This window comes from Sparus aurata, chromosome 5, assembly GCF_900880675.1.
Source record: "Sparus aurata chromosome 5, fSpaAur1.1, whole genome shotgun sequence".
Classification (NCBI taxonomy): domain Eukaryota; kingdom Metazoa; phylum Chordata; class Actinopteri; order Spariformes; family Sparidae; genus Sparus; species Sparus aurata.
Genome location: NC_044191.1, coordinates 33891896 through 33916373, shown reverse-complemented (window position 1 = coordinate 33916373; position 24478 = coordinate 33891896). Strand labels below are relative to the sequence as shown.

Sequence of the window (24478 nt, the reverse complement as noted above, 5' to 3'; positions counted from 1 at the left end):
TGCGATAATCGATATATTGCAAGAATTTCATCCACGATACATCTCGATATCTGTGTCACTGAAGAAATTCAGAATTTATTGACTGCACTGAATCCATTTCACAGGAATTACAAAACATTGTCAATCAATTTCACATGAATGACAGCCAAGTAAACAAAGAGTATATTGCACAGTGACTCTTCTTAACACACACACTGACTACAACTATCATTAAATATCGATATGTGTGGGTTTCGGAGCTGTTTAAACCATTTTTTAAATGTTATTTGGTTGTATACCTATGTTTGAATAAAGATAAAGTTGTCCTCTGAAGAGGGGTTGTGGTGGTAGGCCAAAAAAAAAAAAAAATATATTTTTTCAAATGTTTAAATATCGATATTTGGCGCCAGTGTATCGATAACGTACCTCAAGACGAAATATCACGATACATCATAGTATCGATGTTTTGGCACACCCCTATTCATCATACAGAGAAGACACAAAGGTTTTCATTTGATTGAACAAAGTTGGGGATCAAACCAGGCACGAATAGTCCCGGTCCATAATGGAGCATTCAGACCGAACACAAGTTGAAGTATGTGCGTCTAGATTACACACTAAAGGCCTATTAGCACGGGACTAGTATAACCTGGGGACCTCCAGTGTAAGGAACATCAACGTAGTGCATGTTGTTTTTTATGTACTATGTATTATTTGATGTACTTTATTTTGACACTTCCGGTTAAACCGAGGTATTTTATTTTGAAAGACTTTGTGCGATGTATTTTATTTTGAGAGGGTTCTAAACGGAAACAAAGAGCTAAATGACAGCAACAAATGTGATAGCGAAAGGTCAAGGAGCATCACGGATAAGATGAAATTCACGGATAAAGGAAATTAACTACGGTGTTGAAAGTTGACTTCATGAGTGATTTATTAGCCCAGTTGGAAGTGGCAACAAGGTAAAGGCTTGTGTGTGTGCTGAAATTTGAGTAAATTGTCATGTACTAAAGTTAAGCTAAACGCTACTGATGTACGTTATGAACTAATCAATGGCTTTGTATTTGTTTCTGTTTTAGCTCTTACGTTGGTGTTGATGTTGTTGGTCGGATTGTAAAGACAAAGTACAAGGAATTGCAGAAAGGAATAAAACACTTCAGACCACCAGTAAAGCTTCATTAATTTTCAACTGGCGCTACATCCAGTAATTTGTAATAATTGCGGAGGTCGTCTGTGATCTTAATCCCGTGCGAATCTGCCATGTCTGTAATTTAGTAAAAGTAAAAATCCACCGCAAATTACCTACTATATTTCACCAAACACGGAGGTCATGTGATCTCGGAATGTGACGTAACCTGGAGGACAGTTAAGGTGGAACTACTGTCTTCCAGCAACAACTATCCACGCGAGATCTCACGTGACTTTTCCGGCTTTTGATTTTAGTATTGTTTCTTATATGAGGCTCCTTTTTCAACTTCAAGGTCAATATTGTTTTTTTTATATGGAACTAAGCTTTAGGAGCGTTCCACCTTAACTGTCCTCCAGGTTACGTCACATTCTGAGATCGACACTTCTCCACTGGCAGGACGGCGGCGAGCGGAACAAGCTACTGCTAACAAGAGTTGTTCAGAAACCTTCTTTTTAGTAAACTCTGCAGTGTTGTGGGTTAGAGTACTCTGATTACTTTTTCCGTGTAACCAATAACGTAACGCGTTAGTTTCGTGCGTCAAGCAATCAGTAACTTTGTTATTTTTAAAAAAAAAAGTAATCCGTTATTTTAAGAATTTCTCCGGATAAGGAAAGGAAAATCCCGACTGCAGCCTGCTTTTTGTCAGACAGTACTGTGCCACCTGCGGATGTGTCAGCGGAGGCGCAGCGCTGTGATGCGTCTGTGCCCTGCTGCTGACCTACGTTACCTGTGTGTGTTTGTGTGTGTGTGTGTGTGTGTGAGTGTTTTCGAACCCCCGGCAAAATGGCAGAGAGGACAGCTTCTGCATCGTGGAAGTACGCACATTATTTTCAATTCGCCAGCGAAAAGGACAAGAACAACGTAACGGTAAAATGCACACTCTGCGTTGGTGAAAAGCTTCTGTCGACCGCAAAAAAATCACGACTTCTCGGTGCATTTAAAGGAGGCTGTGTTTGTGTCAGGTCACTTGCAGCATGTGCGAGGCGCTGCAAACGGCTTTTAATTTTTGGTAACGCATGAGTACTCTAACGCGTTTTATTCATAGGTAACGCTGTAACACGTAACTGATTACTTTTAATTTACGTTGTTACCTAATTAACTACTTTCCAAAGTGACTATACCCAACACTGAAACTCTGTGTACACAAACAATGTTCTCAATGCTCGTGTTCATGTGTAGAGACCCTGGTGATACTACCAGCAAAGTTTCATGTTGTGTCGAGACTTCTTACTGTTTTAAAAATAGAGATTTTGATGCTTCCGTAAAAGTGCCCGTAGCACTCCCACTGAAAATGAGTTTGACCCCAAAACGAAAATACAGTAAATTTTAAAGTGCCTCTTTCGTCTTAATTATGCTTTTACACGAAGGTTTGACTCGAGTACATTCACAAAAAAAGCCTCGGTTGCATTTTGGCGAGAGTTTCGCTTTAAAAAGGCATCTTGGTTTATCATGATATAGTGTTGGAATGAGAAGATAAAGGCTAATTTAGAAGCTAATAAACGGACATTTAAAGAGACTGATGGGGGGCAATTAATGGCTTTATTACAAAACTAGCTGTAGTTATTACTTAATTTACCAACTAACCACGAGAAAAGCTGAGATTTTTGTAATAAGGCCAACCTGCCACCGGTGAAAACCTCAAAATAGACACGTTAAATATGCTTTTCTACAGAAAGTCGGTAAGAAGTTCATGATATTTAGCGGCCAGCTAGAAAATGATGAACAAAAACAGGTGACAGCCGGCTGCGATATCTGGAAAGCACCTGGATTTCTATGAAATGTCTTTACTGATGACTCTGAAGCAGCAAGTCCACTGCGAATGATACGGAGCTAAAAGATGCTGACCAAGCGTCTCTATTTGACGAGTAGCGTTGGGTTTTGTTTACTCAAAAGATAAGACAGAAAGGGTGATTATTATTGAGTGTACTGGGCCCTAAAACAGATCAACAACACAGAACTGAAGTCAGAACCGAGCTGGCCGACTCGAGGATGTTCATCCGACATCACACAGCTCCCTCTGGTGCCGCAAAACACTCTGCACAACTTGTCAGAGGAAAGAAATGAGGTCCCAGAACACTGTGTGAAGGTAGAAAGGTGGCAGGGTCCGCCACATGTAAACACAGTCAAACAGTATGAAGCTGTGTCGTCCTTTAAGGTTGGTTTGTCTGGACAGAAAATATCAGTCAGTGAAGATCTTTGTCGTCTGATTTGAACAGTTCCCCCTTTTTCACCTGGTTGCACTTACACAGTTTCACCACCAGAGAGCAGCCTCTTCATTTCATACCCACAATGCCTCAGTGATGCTGAGCTGCCTGTAGAAAACTCACATGTTCTTCATGGACATCCAGCCTCATTTGAAGTCTTTAAGTCAGTTTTAAACAATAATTCATGTGGTTAATAAGTGAGATGACACCATTTTTATTAGCATTTCTTATTTTGTATATACGAGATGAATCTGTGTAAGTATCCTCTCTGACTGTCTGTCTGACTGCCAGCTGTCCGGCCTCGGGGTTCACGGTTCTGTCGGACTTCCAGGCAGCGTGAGGACAGCTGGCCGGAGTGACCGGACCTCTGTGGGAAAATGTGACTTTTATTGACAGCACTAACGTAGAGAGTGCTGCAACAGAAATGATGAGGCCTGCCCGGGACGCCGCGGTCTGTTTCCACACGGCAGCTCTGACCTTCGTGATCACGGACGAGTCAGGGCTGCAGGATTTTGCCAATTTCCCTGCAGGCGGAGATCCATATCACATCAGCTTCGAATCCATTCTCCAAACCTGACAGATGTTGCTCCACGGGAATCCAGATGTAATCTTTGAACAGACGGTTGATAGTGAAGCCACAAGTTTACCTTTTACAGGAGACACAACTGATTCAGAGACGAGGGTCAGGTCAATGTTACGTACCGCGTCTACGAGAGTCTACGGGGAATGTTTGACCAGATGTGACGATATATTAATGTTACTTAAGTAGAAATACAGAATACAGATGTGTCATCATCACATATTCAAGCACATGTACACTGTAGGTTCTGAAACTCTTGGAGTTGGTTGTTACAAACTGCTGAATCAGTCAGAGGCTCTCCAGTCATCGGTCTTCCACACAGATGTTTCAGGTCTTTATCCAGGTTTTGTCTCTTTTGTTGCGGGACAAGTTAAATCCCATAATAACACACGGCGTCAAGGTGACCTCACGTAAATCCCAGCGAAGCTCTGACCACATGTGACCGGCCACGGTACCTGCAGACATCTGCGTGGGCCTTTAAGTTGTAATAACGCGTCATAATGTTTGACTGGATGTTCGTTTTGTACGTCAAAGTCAAATAATCTGACTGTAGCTGTTAGAACGTGCATAATCCTAAAAAGTATCACATTCCATAAACAGATATGTTTTAAAGAATCAACGAGGAAACATAGAACCACAAAAATTCATGTAAATTAGACTAATAATTTACGTTTTTAAGACGTTTTAACTCCTACAACTTGTCTTTAAAGTAAAATCAACTTTTAAAAATGTACAACATGATAAAACCAGGCTCCTACATCAGATTACATGCAGCTTCCTCAGGAGACACCGAAGGCTTTTATACGCTCCTCAACACCTGCTGAAGCGTCCATTTGTCAAATTAATCTAAAATCAAACTTTAAAATGCAAATCTCAGAGCCGCTGCTGCACAATGAGCCCCTCAGGTGCATCATGGTCCTTCACGCGAACAAAAGAAAACTAAACTAAACAAATAACTAGCAACAACAAATGCTATCAAACAGAAATATGACTAAAAACAAATAAAAATCTCCTGTAAACACACTTGATTGTGTCAAATTGGTGGAGTTACCCTTTAATGTAAACCAGTGATGAAACAGGTACTGCAGATTATAAATACTATCAAATATATACTTAAAGTACCAAAAGTAGAAGTGCTAGTTCTGCAGAAAAGCTAGTAATACTTTATGCACTCCTGTGTTCACGTTTTTGTAGGTTAAGATAATTCTCGTCACTGCTGATATTTACTATAATATCACATAATCATTTATGTGTTGATTGTATTTTGTGTAATTGATCTTAATCTGAAAAGCAAGTTAAGTTTTATAAAGTTGCGGTGTAGTAAGTCGCTCCTCTGCTGACGGAAGCTGCTCGTCTTTAAGCCGTTTAGCTGCAAATAACACGAAAAGCAAAAGCGACTTTGTCTCTGAGCTCGGAGCTTCAGTGCAGTAAACCTCTGCAGGGAAAACCAGCATAGACCAGCACCAAAACCAGCACCAAAACACAACATATGCTGGTCTCGCAGCGAGACCAGCATATGTTGTGTTTTGGTGCTGGTTTTAAGTACCTCTCATCCAACATTCACTGCAATTTAAAGAGCCGCCCAAAATACAGAATACATAAAAAAAAATGCAAACAAAAAGGGGAATTAGTCAAAACGCGGAATAACACTCGTGCAGCTCTCTTGTAAAGGCGTCTCCTGTTGCCGGGGGTTACGGTGATGATGTCGTAAACACCCCAGACGCTTCAACGCAGACGGATCCGAATCGTTTCTCTCTTTGTTCCGTCGCGCTCGTGTACAAAAAAAAACCTCTGCAGGGTTCGAAAGTCAGTTTATTCATGACGTGTCCTCGAGGCATTCTGAGGGTTTTAATATCTACATGATAAACACACGTGTCGGAGAAGAAGACCGATGCTTTCTTTGTGCTCTTGGCTGCAGAAAATGTTGCTGACAGCTGCTCGAAGATGAAGGCTCGGGCTGCATTAGCCGTCACACACATGGCTGTTATTTATTTACGCCACGTGCTGCAGCCAGGAGCAGGAGAGGGAGGGAGGGAGGAGGGGGAGGAGGAGGAGGGGATGATGTCGTCCCTGCTGTCCTTTCTACTGCAAAACACAGACTTACAGTCGGCGGGCCTTTTCTAGCTTGGTGCTCAATTCTGCACATAATCAGTCCATTAGCGTGTCTGCGTGCACGCTGGCGGCCTGATGCTGCAGATATTGACCCACTGTTGACCTAATTTCTCTCAATCTTTATCTCTCACATGCACCCTGACTCCCCTCTGCCCCTCGCTCCCCTCTTTGTTGTTGTTGTTTGGGGTTTTCTTATGACGCATTTTCACGTGAGGTCAAGAGGCTCCGGGGCTCAGATAAGAGCTTTTTTCTTTTCTTTTTTTTTCCCCTCCTCCCACATTCACATTCACTCTCTCTCTCTCGGCAGCTTCTTTATTATCCACCTTGTGATGTGAACACACACACACACACACACACACACACATGAGAAGACCCTGGCGGTGAATTAACTCATCCGCAGCGCCGGTTTCTCTTAAGCGACAGACCGGTTTGAACCAGCCTGGAGCTGAAACGAGCCGAGCTCTCTCAGTTCCACATCCAAGCCACCGCAGTAAGCACTATTAAACCTCCCTGAGCTCAGAGAATTTCCTAAACGACCTGCTGATAGTCGTGAAACAAGACAGATTAAGAGGAAGCCCATTATTCAACACTAATGTGTGTTTTTTGGACTGTTTTATTACATCATTTAATTCCCGTCTTATTAAAAAAAACACACACGCACATCATTTAATTTGCCGTGGAGCTGTTTTGCTTTGCTGCTCGGAAAACTGGTCCGACAGGAAGCGACTCCCAACCCTCCAGTCAGTATCAGCGCAGTCTATTAATGACGGTAAATAAACGGTGTTTTCCACAAGTGATGTTTTCCTCTCCGTGACTGTGAGTCAGTTTAACGTGTCTGGTTTGGATCGAGAGACGTGAACAAAGAAAAGTACCGTCCTGACATCTGAACGGTTATTTGCAGCAACATGTTTTTTTCAACCTCTCCCCCGGCCTGCATTCCAAAATGACAGCAGGGAGACGAAGAGTTAAAGAGAATTTAGAATCTGTAGCTTTTAACAGGAAGAGAAAAGATCCATCTCCCAGGACGGACAGACGTGTGGTTGAGTCCTCAGATATCCACTCTGAAAGGTCGTTGTTGGTGATTCGCCTTCATCCACTTCAGCTCCTCAAGAACCAGTAAAAATGAACCAAAGCCTAAAACAGACAGAGTTCAGTGCTGTTGTTCAAACGTGTTGGAGGATGGTTGTGATGTTTTGTCGAAGTGGTTTTATAGGCTTCAATCCGACGGCTCAAACACGAGCGCAGATCCAAATTTAATTGGGAAATAATCGACACATGTTGTTTTCTGTCAGTGTCGAGGTGTTCAAAAACACCTGGAGACATGCGGCGAGTTTGCCATGATTAGTTTATTACAGTTGGTTAATGTGTTAACATGTGTGACGTCAGGAGAAACGGATGCTGAGTGACAGCAGTGCTTAAAACTTTAGTACGGATAATCATTTTATCTTCACATAGAAACGTTTGCCTCCTCGGTGACTCTTCTCCTGCATGTCACCTCCTTTCCACAGACGCCCTCTCTGAGAACTACCAGAAACTTATAATCGATGCAGTTCTGAAGCGATCATTCTTCAAGATGAACTGGATGTATTAAATTATTTCATCATTATTTCTCTCAGGATGCTGAAACAAAATGTTTATATTGTCAAACGAAGAGCTGCTATCTGTTGTTTCCTTGTTTCTGAAACAATGTCAATAAACATCTATTCTATTCTAAAAACAACAAAAAGGACAAATTACTTGTTAAAAACATGTTAAACCACTGCTTAAGGTCTTAACATAGACAATCAGTTATTTTATTTATTTCATATTCCACATTTCAGTGATCCATCAGAATTAAGGCTCCTGTAACGACCTTAAAGATCGTACTGTTGTTAATTTCTCACCTGCACACTAGTTTTCACCTAATTGTGTACAAACGATGGCTTATTACATCATTATTAATTACTTAGCATATGACTGTAAATGTTTATTGTCTAATAAAGACAATATTATTCATGGTTTTGACAAAAAATACGCCTCATTTTATCATACTGTTCTTTAAAACTGTGAAAAGTCTAATAAAACTAGCTGGGAAATGTACATGATGACCGATTTGACTAATTTGTTCTTTAGTTCAACACTCAAAGTATTAGAGTCATTTGAGGAAATACACTTTGAGATGAGAATATCGATCTTTCTCTGTTCAATATGACGCTACAGCAGGCGGCTAATTAGCTTAGCCAGCGATGAAACAATCGAAATCTGTACGCCAGCACCTCTCGACAAGAGAGTGAATAAAAGCATTGTCTATAAATGTCAAACAGTTACTCTAAATAAATTGTAGCGTGTGTGTAAATCAAAATTATCTGCTCCATCTGGATATTTCCAACACTTCCCCTCCTGAGAATTCCTGCTGGCTTCGCCTTCATCGTCAGCTGTGGGAACGCTCGCCGTGTCACTTTCTAACGAAGCGGTTTATATTCCCTTGAAGTTTGCAGGAGTCCGTCCACAGATGACTTGTTCATCAACTCAAGACTTGCGTGTTCCTGCCTGCGGCCTCTTCAAGATGACCTTGCCTTCCCCCCCCGCCTCGGTTTGAACAATGGGGCCCTTCGTCGCCCGGCTCCAGCACTTTCCTCTACCTGGCGCCGGACCAAAAACCACCTATTTAATTTCATGTGCGCTCTCTATTGTCATGTTAACGTTCTGTGGGGTCAGCACATTCGACCGCATCGCCTCTTTTAAACTGTAGATTTGTGGAGAATAAAAAACAAGAGGGAATCTTCAACTGACAGACTTTTTATTCACAAACCAAAAACTGTATGAAAAGATGCGAAGGAACGAAAAATAAAGTGACCTACACCTACACGCTCGTCATGGGAACGTAAAAAGATTTATGACTCCGTCATCTTTTCTGTAGAAGTCAGCGGAGCGTGAGACTCACCATAGAGATTGTTTCTGCCTCCACTAACAGGACGTTACAGTTCCTAAAACACACTGAGTCACTGCTTGTTTGCAGCTGCAGTGTTATGGTGACCCAGTCAAACCCCAGCGGCTTTCTTCCACCCTCCGCCCTCCTCCACCCTCCTCCTGTTGCCTTCCACTGTATCGCCATGGAGACAGTAAGGGTATCCGTCGGCCGCGGTGCATCCACGTCGCTTCACCCCGGGGTGGGGGAAGCTGCGCGGCGCGCTGCAGGGTCAGCTAATGATAAACAGAAACTGTAACAGTGTGTGTTGACGGGTGTGTTTTACAGCTGTTATGATTTCAGCGCTGAGCTTTGAGCCGTGGTGACATGAGGGTTGTCCTGGTGTGTCCTTAACCAGCGAGCCTTCATTAACAATTCATTAGTTCATTAAATTAAACGTACTTAAATGATTTTACAGCCTCAATTTAAATACTGATGCTTCTGTATCAGCAGCAAGAGCGAGAAGCTTCAGTGATCCTACGTAGTTATTCTTAAAAAGGTGCTCTGCAGTTTTAATAAGAACTATTGTAAATATTAAGTTGTGTTTGAATGGACTGGTTAGCTTTTTTTATGTTACAAATGTTATGTAACTGAACAGAACTTTACTCTTCCCCTCCTTCCTCTTCGTTTTTCTTCCCACTGATAACTTCTGAACATCGAAGGCAGCAGCGATGACTAAATCGGCCCTTTGAATGTCTTTTCTAAAGCCTGATTTATGCTTCTGCGTCGCGGCGACGGCGTAGCTACGTCGTCGACACAGACCCCTACGCGGACCCTACGGCGTAGCCTGACGTGCGCCTCCAAAAAATCCTGACTACGCGTCACGTCGACGAACGGCAAGGACTGTGATTGGTCCGCTCAGAACGCCATTTCCGGCAGTTGCTTTTCCGGTCAACAGTATAACAACACCGCCATTTTTAAAGTTTTTGTGGTACGAGCGGCACGGAAAAAATGGACCAGGCAGACGAGAGAATTATCGAGGAGGTCAGAAAATATGACCACCTTTACAACTCGTCTTCAAGACATTACAAGGATACAACTCAAAGCCGCACCCCCCTAGCGGCTTGGCGGTGAATTGCAGAACAACGCGTTCCCTTGACGCAGAACTTCGAATGCTCAATGACGGCGTAGGGTCGACGACGTAGCTACGCCGTCGCCGCGGCGCAGAAGCATAAACCAGGCTTTAAACTACATAGCGTCCCTTTAATGTCTGTCTCTGGGTCGAATTCCTAAATGATACAAACACAGTGGAGAATTGTCTCTCTTCCTCCTCGACATACCAAACAACTGAATCTGAAACAACTGAATAATTGTGGGATAACGTATAAGATATCTGTATGAAAGTTAGTTACTCACTTCTAAACAGAAAGCAGTCATATCAAGATCTTTATGACACGAGGCTGGCATTTAAGGCATTTAATTCCTTAGTTGCTTTAAAGTAAAACTGCATCAAGGTTTGTTTTAGACGTCGCAAGGATTCAACCTCAGACGAGGAGAACTGAAAAACAAGACTTGTCAAAGGCATCACTTGGAGAGAAATGCTAAATTAAGCATGCTAACATGCTGATGTTAAAGAAGTTATATTCACCAGGTTCACTGCCTTAGTTAACTGCATTAACGTGCAAACATTTGATCGTTAGAACTAAACACAAAGTACTGCTGATAATGAAGAAGTTAAGGGATAAAACATTTTATCTCAATTCATCCTCGTGGGACTGGTTGCACATTTTATGTCAATCAACACGATTAGATGTCGAGGTGTTTATGGAAAGAGTCAGAAATGTGGCGATCCTAGTTTTTAATAGTGCCAAATTCATCTTCTGGGGAACATGAATGTCTGTACGAATGTTTACGTCCAGTAGCTGTTGAGATGATTCAGTCTGGGCCAAAGTTCTGGACCGGCTGATCTACATCACCACCATAAAAGTGTCGTCATTTATTAAAGATTTATATCGACGTTAACACGACCTGAGAGAGGAGAGAGAAAAGAAAGCGACGGGTGCATTGAGGCGAAACATCGGAGCTTTAACACCACTGGAGCTGCACGGAGGCCTCAGCGGTCGGAACCCGAGGAAAGTGTAGAACAATGACCTTAATATGATCCACCTGATCCAGTGGGGCCCGGACATGCACGGCTCAGCTCCTGACCGGGGAGCGTCGTGCGGACAGATGTACAGTAGGTTTAGCCTCGGGCCCCTGTGGTGCAGCCAGCCGTGACCCGGGCGGCGGTAGCCGGATTGAGCCGGTTCAGTGTAATGGTGCCTCGGTGGGCTCAGCGCTCGGTTACTTAATCTGCATGCGCAGGCTGGTCCCAGAGGGGGGTGGAGGTGGTGTAGATCTGGAGAGAGAGCGAGAGAGAGAATGAGGGGAGGAGCAGAGAAAAGAGGAAACGTGAACTCTCCATCTGCGTGCGAGTCGTCACCGCCCGGCCTGTCGCGGCTGTGATGCTGCTCACAGCAGCAGGTTGTGCAACACGAACCGCTCGCTTAAAAGAAAACCTGGTGATTCCTCTAAAAGGGTGCCGGTTTCAAAACCGTGAACTGGAGACGGTGCTCGAGGAGACACCAGCAGGACGAAAACAAAAAGATGAGGGTTTAAAGTTTTATGAGGCGAAAACTCAAAGTGTGTGTGTCTGTTTCTTTTCTTCTTTTTCTGTCTGAGCCATGCTGGGTTTGTTGTTCACTTGCAGTGTGTCACCATGTACTTCAAATAAACTGTTTTTACCAATTTGATTCTCTTCTGGGAAATCTGACGCTGATTAGCATCCCGTAACGATCACTTCCAACTCTTACTCAGCGTAATTGGCCCGCTTTTTACTGCCTGGACCGGGACCCCCTGCTCGCACTGCGCCCCCTTACAAATACAACAAATTCCCTGTGATCGAGCTGTTTTTGCTTTTTTTTTTAAGTGAGTCAGAGTGAACTTGTGTTTTTACCGTCAGGCATCGGACACAACACCCACACTTACTGCTAACTTTGAGTAACGCGCGGCGCCCTGGTAGCTCGGTGGAGGTCCTGTCATCTCCAAGACAAACCATCCTGAGATTGAAAACAAAACTGGATCTCTTGGCGGCGCAGCGTGAGGAGCTGGATCCACACATAAACACCACACTCACCGTCCTCCTCTTTCCTTTCCAAAACGTTACACAACCAGCCACTTGCTGAACACACACGCTGGGTGTTCGCCCGCCCAGTCAGGTCAGATATAATCACAGGGCTCCAATAAAGACATGAACTCTCTGGTGACCACAAAGCCTGCGAGGAATCATCGTTCACGCTCGTTAAGATAATAAGAAGCTGCGAGTCTCTTCGTTAAAATGCTGCAACAGCTGTTCTCCTGTAACGTCCGGCGCAGATGTTTTTGTCACTTATTCTCCCGTTGTATTCACGTTTCTCGTGGACCTGCAGCAGATTCCCATCTCGTGAATTTAATCAGCGTTTATTCTGTGCTCCTAATAAAGCTGCGGTGAGAGTCATAAGATGCAAACTCAAAGGTCAAAGTCTCACCGAGGCTGCGGAGCCGTTACCTGATAAAGAAGAAAAAAAAGCCCGTCTGTGCTTACCTCATGTGTTGAACATTGAAATCCTGACATGTGGGACATCTGTCGGTTACACAAGAGGAACAGCAAACAGCAATTGAGGCATTTCCCCCCCCAAAAAAACACACCACGTGTCCGTTTTAGAGAAAAGCCAAACAACAGCCTCCAGCCGGTTTCTGGGAATTAGCAGATTTACTGAGAACGAACGCTGTCGTTTTGTCTCCGTTACACGAAGCAGGACGGTTTGTTCAGAGTGTCACGTCTTCTTTGTGACACACTTGATTTAGATTAAAGAAGGACGTGTGTGTTGATTATCTTGTTTTTCTGAGTATGAGGTGCACAGTGTAGTTCTGTTGAAGACATTTTAGTTTGTTTGTTCGTCTTTGCGAATATATTCAGTATATATTAGAAGGAAAGAGTCGGTCAGTGGCAGAAAATCGTGTCAGGGTGACAGAAATATACAGTTTTTTCTCGACAGTGTAAGAAATACAGAAGCTAAGTCAGATACAACGTCAGGAGGATGATATTTTTTATATTTAAGGGTCCAGAATTGCTCACAGGATTCAACGTCTCCTGTTTAATTCATCCAATCTTTCAAATTTAAAAATGTTTTAGCTATTTTCTGGTGCCTTAAAGGGACATGACACATTTTCCCTCCTACCAGCAGTGATATTGAGTCTTTATGATATCAGACGTGGAGTTACACGTCTCTAAAAACAGACCTAGCATCAGTTAGCTTACTGCCAGCCTCTCATCCACGAGAAGACGTTCGCTCCCTTCTGCTCGTATTTTTTCGCTTTGATGACATAAGCTGAGTCTCATCTAGTCGGGATTGAACTCACGGTGTGATATTTACCACAATGATTAAAATAGAAATACCTTTTTGACAGTCTCTACCATTTAGCTCTCTATCTTCAAACTCAACAACTCACACCGAAACTATCCTGATGGATGATTATGCTGATTATTCTGACGGCTGTGAGCTCGTGAGACACGCGGTCGGCTTTCACTCATCTTGAACATTTAAATTGTACAGGGGAAACAACAAACTGCTGTCAAGTTGGAAAACAAATAAAGGAGATAAACGATCTTGTGCTTCTATCTGTGTCACCTTGTTCTGTTCAGCAGCTGTACTGACCGGCCGGGTCATCAAACGGCCTCGCAGGACTTTTCAGTTTGAGCGCTTCATCGTAACGTGTCTGGCTACCTGGAGCGTCGTGCAAATGGAGCAATTTCAAAACCTTTGTTGATTTGTAACTCAGGATGACTCAGAACTTCTTGTAGCTGAAGACGTCTCACGTACTGACGAATGGTTCTGGAGGCGGTTGGTGTCTCAGACGTGATCTGAAGTACAGTTAACCCCACAGACGAGGAGGAGGACGAGGACGAGGACGAGGACGAGGAGGGAAACACGGCAGAGTTGCTCCAGATAGATAACACTGAACATTGACCGTTACACAATCAGGAGAACTCCTTAAACAAGTCTCAACAACAGCCGTCTTATCTTTGACCTGGACTCTATTTTGGGGACATATGGGAGTTGTGCTGTTATGCAATCCGATCCAAACATTAAACATCTGTGGACAGAATCTTATCTTTAAGGGATGCTGTCTCAGGAGAATCCCTCCCCTCGGGGGGAAGAAGACGACTGAACTTCGACCCCCGGTTAAATTTAGTGTCCCCCTCTTTTGTTATGATAAAGTCTGAATGCTTGGTGTGGACAGGAGAACCGGGTCAGCAGCTCAAGGCTCCGGTTTCCGTCCACCCACCGCAATCTCATTGTGCGCTTGCTCGTCTTTCGTGCCTCCGGGACATTTCTGAGGTCATAAATATGCCGTCTCCTCCAGCAGCAGAGGTGCGGTGACACCGTCTGCAGCCATAACTGCCATGCCAGCTCGAGACAGGCAGGTATCCTGTGGCGACACATTGTTCACACGGACCCGTTAAACAAAGCTGTCAGCGAGGATCTGGGTATTGTTTCACTTCGGGACACAGCGAGGATCTTTGCTTTATTGTCCTGCACGCACAAAGTCGGTGCACATGCCGGGCATACCGTGCATGAACTACATTCTGCAGCTCCTCTGCAGGAAATACACTTCCCTCCCGAGCCACATATGGCCACCGCTCCCGGCCGGGCTTTTTCCCCATATAAGGGACTCGACCCGTCACACATAGTAGAGGCGACAAGTTTTTTTTTTTTAGGAAAGCACAAGTTACATCAGCTTGAGACTGACACTTGCTGTTGTTTACGATGCAGGAGGGGGTTCTGCTGGGGGGGGAGGGAGGGAGGGGAACGCCTCGCTGCCTTATCAACACAGATCAGCCACGGGCCACGGGTCAGCGCCAGCTGTAAACACAACTCAGTCACCTTCCCAGCTGAAGGCTGAAATGTAAGCTCAATATTTTTAGCACTGCTTGACTGGAAACGGCAGATTAAATCTCCAGTGGAAATGTTGGGAAACTGAAGAAATGCACGAGCAGAAACACACACGAGTGAATAACGACACACACTCCAGTTTATTACATCCAAAAATAACCTTTCCATCAGTGGAGTGTTTGTTTGTAGACTTTAAAGGGTCACTGAATTTCTTCTAAAAAAAAAACAACACAAACTCAGATTTTTGAATATTTACAGCCAGAAAGTCAGAAATATCAAATTTGTGAGTAGACAAACTGCTTTCAGAGGGAAATAAGATTTGAAGCTAGAAAGGTGGCAGGGTCCGCCACTTGTAAACACAGTTAAACAGTGTGAAATTGTGTTGTCTGATTAAACTACATGATGCTCCTTTAACACAGATCTGTGTGCTTGCTGTGAGGTCCCGGTCGGTGTGAACGGAGGTCCAAACAGGAACAGAGACCTGGTTCAGTAAACACTCACAGAACAGTTTTGTTCAGCTCGTTCTCGGTTTATAAACTGTTTCAGCGACGTGTCAACAAATCAGAAGATGACTCAGAAGAGCCGAGACCTCCTCACATCTGTGTCACGTCCCCGCTGACGACAGCACAGCGAACATTAAACACACACACGACACAGATATTATAAATTAATGCTGCGTATTTAATCATGTTTGTTTGCGAAGTGGACCAGTGGAGGAAAATACGTGTGTGAGACAAACAAACGGACATACTGTCTTACTTTGTTTACATGTGGCGGACCCTGCCACCTTTCTATCTCCGTGCAGCGTTCTGGGAAAGCCTCATTACTGTTGTTAATATTAAATATCTGATACGTAGTCCACACGTACACATTCATTTATATTCCAAAAGCTCCTTTTTTATCGACCTGAAACGATGTTTACGTGTAGACACGGTTTGAATTTCCTTTCCAAAACTGCCCAGTTCCTCTTTAAAAGGGGGAACTGATAAGTAAGTGGCGCTTCTTATCACTCCAGGCTGACAGAAAGACGTACCTGAGTGATGAAAGCTACAAACTGCTCCTTTAACTTTAATATATTTAAGTATATATAGTTTTTATGTGACGTATTCAGCTTTAGTTACCTGTTATTGTGATCTCATAAGGTGGAATTTACTCTAAATGAGTTGGTGATATTATATTTTAATGTTTTACTTGATATCTGAATATTTTTGATACCTAAGACACTTTTCATTTGACTTTTATTGGATATCTGTGCACTTATGCACCAATATCCCTCGTGGGTCGTGACCAGGATTTAAGAAATCCTGAGGTCCAGCTTCCTCCTGCAGTCCGAGGGCAGCCGGGTTAATCTGTAACTCTAAATTGTCCGTGTAGGTGTGATGAACCGGCGACTCATCCAGGGTGTGACCCGCCGTCGCCCACAGTCAGCTGGGATCGTCTCCGGCTCCCCGTAACCCTGGAAAAGAGATTCAAGCAGTCTCAGATGATGGATTGATTATAAAACATCCAATAAATCAATAAGATACAGTATTAATTAACCATAAACAGAATCCTGGACAACAGTTTTTGCTGAATATCTGGATGTGGCCCCTCTGAGGTCTCAGAGGGCTCCTGGTCACCATCAGTCTGCTGCAGCACAGGAGCTGTACAGTCTATTGTGCTGCCCAGAGGCGGTTCCGCCCTCTGCTGACGTCACGGCTGGTCCCTGAGCAGAACCACCCTCCTCCTCTCCGCGCTATAAAAACTCCGGAGCCTCAGCCGGGCTGCACTCACTCTGCTCAGCCGTTGCTGCCCAACCGGTGCGCACCTGACAACTCATCCGCAGCGAGTTGGACGGGCCACACACGGAGCACCAAGACATCCAGCAGCAGAGACACAGACAAAGAGAACCAACATGTCGTCCTACGTGTCCTCAGAGTGCCGCCGGGTCAGCCCCTCGGTCCACGGCAACAAGTTCGACACGGCGCACCGCAAGAAGGCTTCGGCCAACATCTTCGAGAACGTCAACCAGGACGCGCTGATGAGGCTCTTCCAGAAAACCGGCGACATGAAGGCGGAGGAGCGAGTGAGGAGCATCTTCTCCTACACCCAGGACCCGGAGGAGACGGCCCGGGCCCTGATGGCGCTGAAGCAGCGCAAGAAGGACAAGTTCCTGCAGATCGCCGGGATGCTCCGGCAGCTGCTCAAGATGCGCTGACCGGGGAGTGCGTCCAGTCTTTCTGTCTGTCTGTCGGCTCCATTGCGTGAGCCGAGCGTGAAAACACTCCCGATGTGAACGGGTGACCGCCCGCGCTGTCGCCTGGAAAAACGGAGCGCGAGGTGCGGAGGAGGAGAGCGACGCGCCCCTGGAGGAGCGGCGCGCCCCGGGGCAGCAGCCGCCGCGTCACGGACGGAGGTCCGGCCCGGAGCGGAGAGCATCCTGGGAGAACACGAGCTGTCTGAACTTGGGAATACGAAGAAGCAAGAACACGTCTTTTCCCCTGAGACTTGAATCCGTTGAATGCATTCCTGTCGGATGCCTGACTGTGAAGCAGCACCTTGTACAGGTGGAGCCTCCATCACCTCGGCGGTGGGGTTGATGATGGAGGCGCACAGCTGCAATCATTAAGACTTTTAGTGCCGAACAACCTGAATGCCTGTCCTGAACACACGCCTTTGTTTTCTATGAACACTGTTCTGTTCATCAGTGGCCACTAATGTGTTGTTGCTGTCACAAAATGTTGCAGCACGATGATTTGTGCTCCTTTTGTTTGTCATTTTTTAATAAATTATTACATTGTCTACAAAAGTTGAACCCTTTGTTTGTCCTTCTTGCACATGTTGGTTTCACTGTGTGGCTTTTTTTGGCCATGTGAGGTTAAAATCATCCTGTTTTGGATTATTATTAAATCAATATTCTGATGATATGAAGCTGTATGTCAGTATGGAGGGTTTATCACGGCGGTGTCGACCTCTTTGTTCTGAGGAAGCAGCTCATGTTGAGGCATTTTAAAGGACAGAAGCAGTGAAGTTAAATCCATCTTATTCAGGCACAAAACTAAAATACAGAAATGAGAAGTGAGGAAAATATCTGCAGGAAAAATCATATTTAGTATAATCTTTCCAACAGATGTGACGACTGTGATTCCAGATGAGGGGGAATTAATCATTACTTGGATCACAGTTTTCACTTTTACTTTAACAAACACTTTAATTCATGAAGCGAAAGAAAAGAAACATGTTTTTAACAGCAGAGGACAGAGACGTGGAGGCCGGAGCGTCTGCACGTTTGAATCTTTATCAGAAAACTGCAGGATTTGTTTAAAAATTGATTAACACCTCTGCGGCCCGACAGCTGTGACGGTGTGGGCTCATAAACAAGGAAACCCCTCGAGTGAATCAACACATCAGCCTCAGACGGAGGAAAGTGATCGTCTTGACCTCACGCCCGACACATTAACGCGTTGACTCATGTAATCTAGGATAATGTTTCCGTTTATTTCACATTTCTGCCTTTTGTTCCTCGCCCTGACGCAGCAGAGGGCATTTGAGAGGGAACAGGCGTTTACTCATGAGAGGATGTGGTTAACCTTCATCAGGGTTTCCCCCTCACAGCCCTGAACGCCTCACCAGACCAGCGTGAACCAGTTTGGCTCAGTTTGGGCGGAGAGGAGAGGGGAGGGGAGGGGAGGGGAGGGGAGGGGGAGGATGACGGCTTCCACAGCACCAGTGTGTTTGCGTTGGAGTGTATTTAATCATCCCTGCTCTCCTGATAAGAGCCTGTCTAAGTGGCATTACAGGGTTTTAGACGGGTGGAGGCTTCCCCCCTTCTTCTTCTTCTTCTTCTTCTTCTTCTATCCCCCTCTCTGATTCCTCACGCTACACAAAATCATAAATGACCCCTCCGTCACTGCAACCGTCTACTACATCCACTACAAGCTCCTCGCCCTGTTTTACGGCGTTTCATCAGCCGTTGGGTGGAGGCTTAGCTGCAGACACGCAGATCGCCTGAGTGGATGTCTGCTAATCTGCCTGCAGTGATAGTTCCTCTGCCGGCTCAAACCAGTTCCCTGGGTTGTTGTTGTGCATGACGACATCTGACAGTAGGCGCTCCCTCACATGTGCAGAGAGATATATGAGGAGGCTCGAGTGTCAGCAGTCACCCTGCGGTGTGTGTGTGTGTGTGGAGCTCTCAGGTGAATAATCACCTGGTGAAAAAGGTGTGTCTGTCTGTCTGTGTGTGTGTGTGTGTGAAACAAATAAATGTGAGCCACAGACAGCCGGATGCTCACGCGATCAGCTAATTTCAAACTTGTTACTCCTTCCCAGAAAAGGAGGAAAATCAAAATGTGGTGGAAGTGTTGATCGAATGATGATGAATGAATACATCTGAGGGTTCAGTGACAGGTGAGGTGAACTGTACAAGGTGTCTGACAGATTTTATGACGCTGAGAAGGAACACACTTGTAAAAAAGTCATTAGTAGGCAATAAACTGACCGTGAAACAGCTACTATAGTCATTCTTATAACAATGAGAGTGTGAAGGGTGGCCGAGCAACGACCGCTCACAGCTCTGAGATCAGCTGACGGACACACGGAGACATTTAGCAGCTGAAGGGACAAACATCTTCCTCAGGAGGACATGAGTGTGGTGCAACCCAGCGAGGTCGGTTAGCTCAGCTACGCCCCGTCAAACCACAATATGTCTTTTTGTTTGCACAGCTTGAACAAAGTGTTAATAAGTGAGCTGTTTGGTGGATTTTGTGACTCTACTGACGAACCCTGGCTCCAGTTTTTTGTGCTGATCCAAGCTAACCGGCCGCTTGACGTAACGATAGCTGAATATTTAGCGTGGTGTGAATATTTTCATCCAAGTCATCTGAAGGAATGACGTGCAAACACTGAGAATCTGCATGATTTTCCTTTTTTATTAGAGTATTAATCTCCAGCTGAGGTTACAGAGGTCAACGACCCTTTTTAAACCGGCCGCTGTATCACAGTCGCTTTATCAGGCCGAGTATTTTTACTCTTTTATCTCTCGGTCCCTTTTTTGTTTGGCTCGTGTGTCTCACACCAGGCAGCGTTTTTTATTGGCCCCCTTTTCCCTTTTAGGGCAATCCAATTGTTCAGGAAAAAAAGGCTAAATATTCGAGGCAATTGTCTTGGCCCGTCTTTGCTGTGTTGGCAGCGGTGTGAGCGGTTTGGACCCGTGCCGGTTTCGCTCCCGCCCTCTTCCTGCCTTTCATCAGCCCCTAGAAACGGTAAATGCTTTCATGTCAACAGACACTCTGGCAGACGGCCTTCGAGCCTGGAGGACAGTAACCTCAGAGAGAGGAAGATACTGGGTGGAGGTGTGTGGTGGGAGGAGGGGGGTGGAGGTGTAGCAGAATTACGTAAATGAGAATATAAGACGGGTTAAAATGTGACGCGATGATCAGAGTCGTGATGTGCACAAAAAACACACGAATGTATCCGACAGGAAAATAAAAAAAGCGAGTCAGAGGAAAAGATTCAGATATTTACTGATGAATACCAACAAAATGCTTTCTTCGGCTCTCTGTTCGGATATTTTTAAATATATTTATTAAAGGTTTCATCTGAGCTCTTTGTCTGTGAAACCCTGTACAGCAGCGCGTGTCTGCAGCCTTTCACCCGGAACAAAGAGAAACATTTACAGTGTGCCGTCTCTTTTTCTCAGGCAGCCAAAACAAGATCTAGCCTGTTCCCTTTTATCATAAATGCAGTGTGGGGGGATGGATAGAGAAAGAGAAAGAAAGGCGGTGGAGTGGAAGAGGCACCAGATCAGAGTGACTACAGCGCCGGGGAGTGGCAGTCGACTCGTATCCAGCGCAGACCGGTTCAAACCGAGGTCTGTGATGAGGAACTAAAGCATGAGCTGTACGCGGGCTTAGGATTAGTCAGCGTTTGGCTGGAAGATCCTGCCGTAAAATCATCAGCCCGAGTCATAAGTCAGCGTCTTGTTTTATGGAGTAGTGTGCGCTTTGACACTTGGATGCTCTCCCATTAACAAAAGCCGCCGATTGATTCTATATTTAGTTTGTTTTATCTCTGAAAAAGAAGCCGAGCGGCTGCATCTTTCCTGGACACGGCACCAGTGACTAAAATGATCATATTCACATTTATCAGACGTTTTGTTTTCACGCTGTTTATTTAAAATAAGCCTTTTTTAAAACAAGTGGAGGAGATTACCAGCAGCCGCCCGCCGCTGGCTGCTTAAATGTGACAGTCAGAGATACACATCAGATTCCCAAATGCTGCAAAACTGTTTATAATACGAGGGAATATTTTTAATGCTCCCGAGCTCTCACAGATTGTGTTATTTGTGGCACGCGATCCTGAGGTGAACCAGAAGACGAACGGCGCTCATAATGAAGATCAACGCGCCAGGAGCGAGCTGTGACGCGGCATCGCGATTCTGCAAAAGTTGAGTCACACCGCTCGCGTGCCAGAGTACGGTGTTCGGGAATAAAAAAAAACTGAGGTGTGGTCGTAAAGTCTGCTTTGTAAGACCCCCAAATTTCTGTTAAACCATCTTGAGCTAAATAATGGAACGATTCCAGAATATGAGCGGTAATTCAGTTTGCTGAGCAACACTTGCCTCATTCAGGTAATTCTACATCATCATCATCATCATCATCATCATCAGCTCCCCATCACAGTTAAATGAAAACAGAGCCTGCTGCGAATGACTGTTTAGTGTGTCACTCTCAGATCCTTTGTAATCCTCAAGCGCTCTTTCCCCTCGACTCCTCCAGACGACAAAGTTACCTCCTCCAGTGTCGAGTGTGTTTGATGGTTCGGAGCAAAGCGCTGCCTTAGTTTCGCCTCGGCGTGTGTCAGCAGCAGCTGCTTGACCGGCCTGCTCGGGACAGCGCAAAGGTCAAGGGTCTGTGTGGTGATGTAAGGTTCAAACAGGAAGAGGGTCGAATATGAGCGGAGAAGAAAGAATGCAGGAAAAGAATGGGCACTCGGAGAGAGTCGGAGAGTTTTTCCGCGAAGCGCCGGCGCGTCTGACTCACGGCTTTTCCCACAGGGGCCCCATGTCTGTAGTAGCATCATCCGGATTAACTCACACAAAAGAGACAGACTGAAAATGAAACACATTCCCTGGCAGGAAAAATGAGGGATTCCTGGAATTTGGCACATTTGCTGTCTCTGATTGTCTTTGTGCAGATGTCGTTGACTGGGGAGCCCGAGGCCGCTCTTTGTTGTTTTTACGATGACTCACTGCATTGTGCATGCATCGCCCTCGCTCTGGTGCGCAGTTTGCCCAGGCGTCACATTAACACCTCTGTACATGTTGCGTCAGTGGCCCGCGTCCGAGATGACCCCTCGTCACCTGGACGGCGCCCACAGCTGGCAGGGGGGCAACGCGGACGGAAAAGAAAAGCGATACCGAACCGCCATGACGCTTTTAAATGTTTTGATGGGGATGCGAACGAAGCGTCATGGCGGTTCGGTATCGCTTTCTTTTTCCGACAGCAGCGCTTCCTGTCCGCTGCAGCTGCTTCGTGATTTGACAAACATGGGATGGATGCAGATGGTGAGAAAATGTGACCAAATATGGTCGAAGTGTTCCAGCGAGAAGGAGGGAGAATCGGGTTTGATTCACACTTTGGTTGGACTGGATGTTGTTGATGTTAGAACGACTTCAAAGCTTCATTCTGAGGAACGCTCTGTTAACAAACCCCCTCCTCGTTAGCCTCCATCATCCAGACTCTGTTTTCAGGACTGATGGCAGTGAAGTCTGGCACCGGTCACGTACTTTAAAACTGCATCTGGCGTCGTCCTCAAAGTGCTGTCAAACACTCTGCTGTGAGGCTGTTTGTTCCACCGCCAGACGCAGCTTTGGGAGCAACTTGTTCAAAATAAGAGATAAAATACGCGATAAATAGTTTGACAAGATCGACGTGAACCAAAAATATCATCTAAAAATAATACAAAGCTTGAAACAAGTCAACGTAAAACGAGTCTACAGCCTGCCAGCGGCTCTGTGCACTTAGCTTAATGCTAACATGAACCTGCTAACAATATAATCAATGCTAAACATGTTCGAAATACTGTGCAATCCTCAAAAGTCAGCAAAACATAAGGAGAATTAATTTTTTGGGGGGTCAAGTAGCCTCTCTGTAGGGTCGACTGATATTGGTTTTCAGTCTCACTGATTGAACGTGTTGTTGCTCAGCTGTTTTGAGTTGTTGAGATGTTTCTGTATGAGTTGTGTATGTGATGATAGTGTCCGTAGCAAACTGCACCCAGGCCATAACACTTTGCCTTTATGCAAACACGCCAAGTCCAGTTTTGTTCTGTACACTTTCCAGGAACCACGATGGTCCTTTTCATATAAACACGACCTGTCGGATTTGATATTTACTTGGCGTGAGTTTGCTGACAGCTGATAGCGAAGCCCTGCGATGATCCCACAGTTCGAGGTCAAGCTTCATATTTCAAATGTTCTTCTTGAAGTTGAGATAAGTGACAGAAACCAGCCCGCTCTGGTTTATATTCCTGACCGCCTTGCAGAGTTAGTGCTGTGTAAGCAGACGGCCCCGCGGCTGAATCTCCTACGAAGCGCTCTGACCGCTGGTAACCTCGGGCCCCCGCAGCTCATCACCCCTGACAGAACGGTCTGTTCTTTGAGTTTGTGTGCGATGAGTCCCTGGAGCTGCAGCAGAGTTATGTCCAGGGCTGGGTCAGGATGGGGGCCTCTATTGTTCGCGTTTGTCTGTATCAGTGTGTGTTTGTATGTTCTGTCAGTGTGTGTGTTGCAGGCAGCTCTGGAGAAAGCCCTTTCCTGTGTGGCGCTGGAGGTTCCTTCTGGGGCTGGGCGGCCGGCGGCCCTGCAGACACGCTGTCTCGCTCCAGTTCCACCACAAGGCCTTACCATTGTTCTGCCCCTCACTCCCTGTGTCCTGTTCAGTCTGCCAACCCGCCAGCCCCCACACCTCCACCCTCTCCTCCTGTCTCTTGCCCTGCAGGTGCAGCTGATCCTTGGCCCGGCGAAGGAGGAAGTGCAGGCCCAGGAACAATAGCAGAGCTCAGCTCCTATTTATACATCAATTCTTTCTTTTATCTATATGTTTGACTGCTTATTTAGGGGGATTTGACATCAGTATGTTCAACTTTGTCACCATGCTGGAGTGTAAAACCCCCTGTGTCAGCAAACAAACATGTTTAGCTTGTTGCTAGCCAACTAGGTTAAGGCATTCCCCTCCATGACCCGAATGAAGAAAGTCCACTTTGTACAGTTCTTATATTGACTGACATCTCTGTGCTGTTAAAATCACCTTTATCTCCCACAGAGATTATTTCCAGTAGCTTGATTTGTCTCATAAATGTGAAGGAGCCAAACTAATATCCGCAGTTTAACTCAGCCACACTGTGGCGACATCTCCAGTTTACAGTCAGGGGCAATAAACGCGTGACGTAATGATGTCATGGACGTTGGCGCGGTGCGAAGGTGAAAGGTCGACGATAACGTTCTTATGAAAGCGGGGAGAGATGTACTGCCGCTCAGCGCTGTTACATTGTGGAACAAAGTGCTCTGCTGGT

The 24478-nt window shown here is 45.4% G+C and overlaps 1 protein-coding gene and 1 long non-coding RNA gene across 2 annotated transcripts; one reads left to right on the top strand and one right to left on the bottom strand.

Moving 5' to 3' along the window:
* Positions 1-10685: 10685 nt before the first annotated feature.
* Positions 10686-12420, bottom strand: LOC115582174 (uncharacterized). Its single transcript, XR_003984148.1, has 2 exons — positions 12127-12420; positions 10686-11349 (listed from the first exon to the last, which is right to left on the bottom strand). It is a non-coding gene; the product is annotated as an uncharacterized LOC115582174 (long non-coding RNA).
* Positions 12421-16683: 4263 nt separating this feature from the next.
* tcima (transcriptional and immune response regulator a) lies at positions 16684-17720 on the top strand. The gene has a single exon (XM_030415815.1). It carries the CDS (start codon positions 16821-16823, stop codon positions 17121-17123), a length of 303 nt encoding a protein of 100 aa, XP_030271675.1. The 5' UTR covers positions 16684-16820; the 3' UTR covers positions 17124-17720.
* The last annotated feature ends 6758 nt before the right edge of the window (positions 17721-24478 follow it).

Coding starts and splice junctions, on each gene's coding strand:
- tcima (XM_030415815.1), top strand. CDS start 16,821: ATGTCGTCCTACGTGTCCTCAGAGTGCCGCCGGGTCAGCCCCTCGGTC.